The sequence below is a fragment of the Vanellus vanellus genome (assembly GCF_965231255.1).
Source record: "Vanellus vanellus genome assembly, chromosome: Z".
In the NCBI taxonomy this organism is placed as follows: domain Eukaryota; kingdom Metazoa; phylum Chordata; class Aves; order Charadriiformes; family Charadriidae; genus Vanellus; species Vanellus vanellus.
The window spans coordinates 27,136,433-27,142,519 of NC_138908.1; the positions used below are offsets into that span (position 1 = coordinate 27,136,433).

The window sequence follows — 6,087 nt, forward strand, 5'->3', positions numbered from 1 at the left end:
GTTAAATCTTGTGTATCTGTTCTGTACAGCAACATTTGTGTTACAATTTTCATTGTATTTTCTTATTATTTTTCATAAAGCTTTAATTACATGGCAGTTGCTAACTTGTTGTTTCTTAAACTGTTGTACAAATGGAAGACTATACTGGCATTTGCACAAGTGCCACAGACTTTAAAATATAAATATGCTTAATTATATATAGTAAATAGAGAGAAAAAAGGAGAAAAAAAGGAAAGTGCGGAGTTTAAGGGTGTCTCACTAACATATTTGGCTGTTATCTCTATTTTTGTTATAGACAGCTGTATGAAAACTATAGGTGTTCATGATCGTGTTTTCGATGTTAACGACAAAGTAGAAAATTCATTAGAACCAGCAGGTTAGTATGCTTAGAGAATCTCTTTTAACAAATGCGTGTATCCCTCTGATGCTTCAGTACTTTTTTTCCTCTTCTCTCTGCATGCTTTGCATGGTACAACTGCTCTGCTTTTGCACATTTCTAGCAGTGCTAATATCGCTTATGGTATATTTCCTGTATCCTTGTTTAATGCAGGGGAGGAAAAATGTTGCTTTATTTGTTTTTTGGGTGATGTGGTTTAACAAAATATGGTGTGTGCCAGTGTAAAATTTTCACCAGTACCCTGAAGTCACTGGCCCATCCACGCCAAACACCCAGCATGTTGGCAAAAACCTCTATTTACTAACTGGGTCCAAAGTTTTAGAAATAAAGTCAATGGGCACACTTCATTCATTATGTGGTTTCAAAAGACTTTCAGAAGAATAGGACCACTGCTTTTTTAATGCTGGTGCATGACACAGGCATGTAACTGATAGTATTTAAGTAAGAAATTAGTCCTTTAAAATTCCATACATTTGTATTTGTATTTGGTTAGGCAAAGTATCATTTTTACCTGCGTGCACTCACAAACACACACACACACACACGCTCTGATACGTATAAATTCCTATTCTGTTTTTATTGAAGCAAACTTAAGTTTTGGTGGGCTTTCCTGTCTTTTTTTTTTGCAAAACACTGCCTTAAGGATAAGAATAATGCTTGCTGTGATAAAGCCCTTTATCTGCCCAGGCAAAGTTACATTAACCTGCACCATCAATCAAGCTGATGCGTCTCTGTGTAGATAGTGCATGTGTATTGTTTGTATGGCTCAGGTTTATGACAAATAGAAACATACTTAATTCTAGGGGTGTGAGTAATCCCACCAGCTTCAGTGGGGTGACTCATGACATTAAAGTTAGGTGGGTGTGTATTTGAAGTATTTGAAGTATCTGCAATAGCAGTATTACCTGTTTGTTTTATATGTACCTACACACTGCTCACACATTGTTGTATTCAAGCATCAATAATTAAAATACACAGTTAAATAAACAAATTCTATCAGAAAAAAAAAATACGCACATAACATTTAGTACATACCCTGAAGAACAGATTACCAAGATCTTTTTTTTTTCCTTGTCTTATGATACTTGACAGAGACTTCCCCTTTGGTATGAAGCAACATACAATTTTTTTTGCTCTTAGTTATTTGCAGTTCCTTTAACTAACAGTCACTGTTTATACAGAATTATAAATAAGGCTTTTACAAGTTTTCCAGTTGGAATGATTTACGTATGGGTACAGATTAGATTTTATTATCTTTCTTTAAAAGGGTTTTCAGAACTCTCCTAAAAATTTTGGTTTTGAGAATGAAAAATGTTCTCTAAGGAAATGTAAATGTAAGGAGAGTGCATTTACATTAGATACATGTGTACATTTATTAACAGTATTCTTCGACAGAAGGCATTAGGATGATCTTTCCCTATCTCTAGGTAACCTATGAATCTAGAAACTCCATGCACTTTTTTATGTTTTGTGATTTGGTGAACATAGGGTGTTAATGTGTGTTTCTCCTGTTACTGCTTTGCAAGAGAGATCATCCAAGTAATAAATGCCTGATTTTAGTGAACTTGCTAAACATTCTTTTTCAGCAGTGCTGCTAACTTCCTGTTGAACAGCTATGCCTAACTAGCACCATCACAAAAGCGTATCGTTTGAAAGCAGCAGGCAAACTAGGGAACCAAAATCATACAAAGAGCATCCTGCAGTCTGAGATGAAATACTGTTTGTGTTACTGGGAGGAAATAATAGCTTTAATGAGAAGGTTTGGTACCAAAAAGTTCCCACTCCTGACATCAGTGAATATTTGCATTATTATTTGGACCAGTCACTATTAGATAATTAGTCATTTCCAGATCTGCCAACTACTGTCACACTTTTCTGTTATTAGGCTGTTAGACTTGCTGCTTTGATGGATCTTGTTGCATGTGATCTGTGTTGTGTACTAATTTACCTGCCTCTGACGTGCACCTTCTGCTCCTGTGCTCTCCCCTAGCCTGCCACTATCTTCTTCCACAGTAGACATAAGAATTGGGAGGCAGGAGGATCATGTTCAGCAGATTACTTACTATCACGTTTCTATTAAAAATCAGCATTTGTGTGACTTTTGAACCCTTGTAATTTCACGAGGTTTGTTCAGGAATTTGTAGAAAACTGGCCTACAGAGATCACACTTGTTTCAGAAGTGATGAAAGTAATTGGCCCTATTCCTGTCCTCCTCTTCTCTTCCTCCTTAATAATAAAAACAAAAAGTCCCTAAACAAAAAATGCAGCTGTGCATATCTGGAAAAATCTAGCTGAAGCACACAATGTAAAGCTATGTGATCTGGAAAATTCATGGCTGTCAAAATAATTTTTTCTAATTACTGCTGGCATTCCCAGTCTTTTATTCAGGTTTTCCAGATTTTATTCAGGAATTTTGTCCTCTTCATCACTTGCTTTCAGTGTTTAAAATAAAGGAAAGCCTTTTCGCCAAGCATTAAAGATTGTGCAGTGTTATAACTCTGCACCTCCAAGGAAAATCATATTTGTAAAGTGATTTTGAGAACCACAGATGAATCATGTGCTCTAATAGACGAGGGCATAAACCTTGGGACTGCATTGACAGAAAACCCAGATGGTTTCCTGAAAGGAACCCCTTAATGTTACATGAAAATTAATTCTTTTGTGAAGAGTGGCTTCATAAAAATGGCATCATAGAAGATCTCCATATTTTTCATTTAAGAGAAGTAATCTGTTTAGTTTAGGGCTTTTTCGTTGAGGTTTTTGAGCTGTAGCCAGTGTTCCAGTCGTGGCAGTATCTGATAGTCAGAGAATGAGGATTTATTACTGCTTTACGCTAGTTCTGCCCTATTGTGTTTTAGTGCTGACTCATGGATGTAATTAGGACAAAACTGTTGACATTCAATGTTGCGAATTCAGACTTATTTGCAATTCTATTGATGATGCAAGAGGCAGAAGGTAAAGTACATCATTCTCCTCTGTAGTTTTAGTTCATCAGCAGTGAGTAAATGTTTCCAAATTGGGAAGACCTGACTCTAAATATATGAAAGGAGGTAGAGGTGACAGTTAGGAGTATTTTTTCCCTGTAACTTCTTAGAGTATGATTTAATTGGGAAACTGCTCTTGTGAAGTACTGTGTTCTCATTGCAATGTCACCAAAGTACAAGAGGGTAACTCAGAAGTGAAATGTGGATCAGCTTTTGGTACTGTCAGCCACTGAACTGGCACTTTTCCATAGCCAGCATTCACTGAAATGTTTAAATTCCTTTGGAATAATTCTTGAGGAAAAATATTGGAGCCTTGCTCAGGGCTGAAGTGCCTGGGAGGGTCTCCCTGCCATACATGGTGAGGAGCTGTAACCAAAGTCATTCCAGCCAGTCTTTCCCGCTGACGTCAGTGGGACTTTCATCTGATGATGACCCTTTCTTACAAATGTGAACTTATTTACAGCTGATCAGTGCTTGCTTTTCATACTCTTGCCTTGAGCAGCACCTGTTCATGAGACTGACATGATTATAACATCATTTAGTGCTAGAAAAAAACGCGTTACATTGCCAATCCAGTTTACTGTGCATCTTGCTGCGTGACCAAACTGAGGCTGAAGAGCCCATTAACCTAAGTTATGCTAAGTGCTCTACCTGCATTTGTGCTAGGTGTCAAGGGTATGAAGGGGAGGGAGCTTGTTTCTAGCTAAAGCTAAGGTGAAAGGCTCCATGCCAATGCGGCATGGTGGTCCCAGTGTCCTGACAGCTTCTTCCCTTAGTGCCTTTAATTGGAATTGCACAGCTCTCACCCAGTGTAATCCTGGCAGTGCAATTTGCTGAGAGGGGAGCTACGAGACAGATACATCATAGATATGTTGACATCTCTCATAAAATGGGGGAGCTTATTACACTAAGTAGGGAGATGCTATTAATTTTCCTGGAAACTTAGGCACTCTAAAATAACTTATGAATACATTTTGAGGCCACTTCACACTTCCTAAAAAGGTTTAGCTTATTTCATTCATTTAGTACTAAGAAAATTCAAAACCAGAGCTGACTTTTTATGGCAAGCCTCAGACAGATTACTTTTAAAACAGCCAGATTAGATAGACATGGATATGGAGGGCTTTGCAGAGAAAACTACCACACCTATAACAACACTGAAGTGGAATTTGACTTTACCTACATTTTTTTTTTTATGTTACAAGCTGTTGCTTTAAGGATGATCTTTAGTTTACAAAAACTAAACAGAGCTTTATTCAGTATCATAAATTTATTGTTTGCTACTGTGTTATCTTCTGCCACTAATGTATAAGCATGTTTTCCCAGCTCAGCAAGTTCTTTTTTTCATTAGTTTTAGCAGCCATATATGTAAATCTGTATTTTGTGTACCAGAAAAGGTAGCCTGTTACCTGTGAGGTTTTCCAGATGGAGTGTATATTCTATAAAATTGGAGATTGTCATGTGTTAGCCTTTAAAATTCTGTTCCAAGAAAGGGAAATAGGTGTTACATCCCCTGTGCATCCCCAGATGCAGTATACTTCAGTGGGAATTTTATGCGTGGAAGTGGAATATATGCTTGGGCTTACAGGCTGTCGTTTCAAATCCAGAAGCCAAAATCTGTAACTCAGTAAGGGGATTAACTGCAAAATTAATTCTGAGCACACGCATCTCTTCTTCAAGCCCTTTTGAAAATCAGGTGTTTTTATTTAGCTGTCTCCCTATTGACATTGCTATCTAATGAGCCATCCAAAGCTAGAGCTACAGTGTTTTATTAGAAGAGGAATCTTTCATTCCTCAATCTGCTGAAATCAGACTTACTTTCTGCTCCTCTGGTCTTCAGTGGGAGTTTTGCCAGTAAGAAATGCAGGACTTGGCCCCAAGTTGGTTACATAATGAGGTATTACACGCTTGTGAAAGTCAATGACAGCACAAGGTTCATTGCCCTATTTCATAAAGGCACTGAAATCTACTTACAGTTGTCGGCTCAGTGAGAGTTTATTAAGGATGCAAAATCTCATTGGAATGTATGCTTTCTGTTTGAACAGATGATACCGTACATGAGTCAGCCGAGCCATCCCGTGGTGAGAACGCGGCACAGACACCAAGGATACCCAGCCGGCTTTTGGCAACTCTATTGTTCCTCCTGGCAATGCTTTTGATATTATAGCACAGTATGCTCCGGCAACCTGTCGCAGAAAATATCAGGGTCTTGGAACATCAAAGATCCACCTAACTGCTCATCCCAGGAAAGGGACTTTATTGTTTTTGCAGATGTCAAATTGTTATTTTTCCCTTTTCCCTTTTCTTCTCCCTTTTGGCCTGAACTCAGCAAAACTTTGAAGGGGATAACTAGCTTCAGCACCCATCCCTACCTACCCTGTGACTTTCTTAACCCCTCCATATAAATAAAAGGACTCCAAATGAAAATGCCAAACTATAATAGTGACACTAGTGATTCTTATTTTCCTCTGCATTCTCCTTTAAGAAGTCACCTCTGTTAACTCACTGTGTCATCCGTATGTGGACAAGGAAGAACAGTGGCAGATGCAGTCAGTGAAGGATAAGGAAAGTGAGAGAAAACCTGGGAGAGTTTTTCTCTCTGATACAATATTTATGCCTTCTCGTTCAACACTGTAAGATGATCATGCAAGGCATCGTGTCACCATGTCAGGACTGGAGGGGAAATATTAAGAATAGATATAATAT

At 38.1% G+C, this 6,087-nt stretch overlaps 1 protein-coding gene across 2 annotated transcripts in view; it reads left to right on the forward strand.

Annotated features, from left to right (window-relative positions):
* EFNA5 (ephrin A5) overlaps positions 1–5,548 on the forward strand; it is a gene marked incomplete at both ends in the record, with an annotated part of 208,357 nt that extends 202,809 nt beyond the window's left edge. The window contains 2 exons of one of the 2 annotated variants that reach the window (XM_082498097.1): positions 296–376; positions 5,427–5,548. In XM_082498097.1, coding sequence (XP_082354223.1) covers positions 296–376; positions 5,427–5,548 — 203 coding nt within the window. The remainder of the gene's footprint in view (positions 1–295; positions 377–5,426) is intronic. The other variant, XM_082498098.1, reaches the window with a different exon arrangement.
* Between the last annotated feature and the right edge of the window lie 539 nt (positions 5,549–6,087).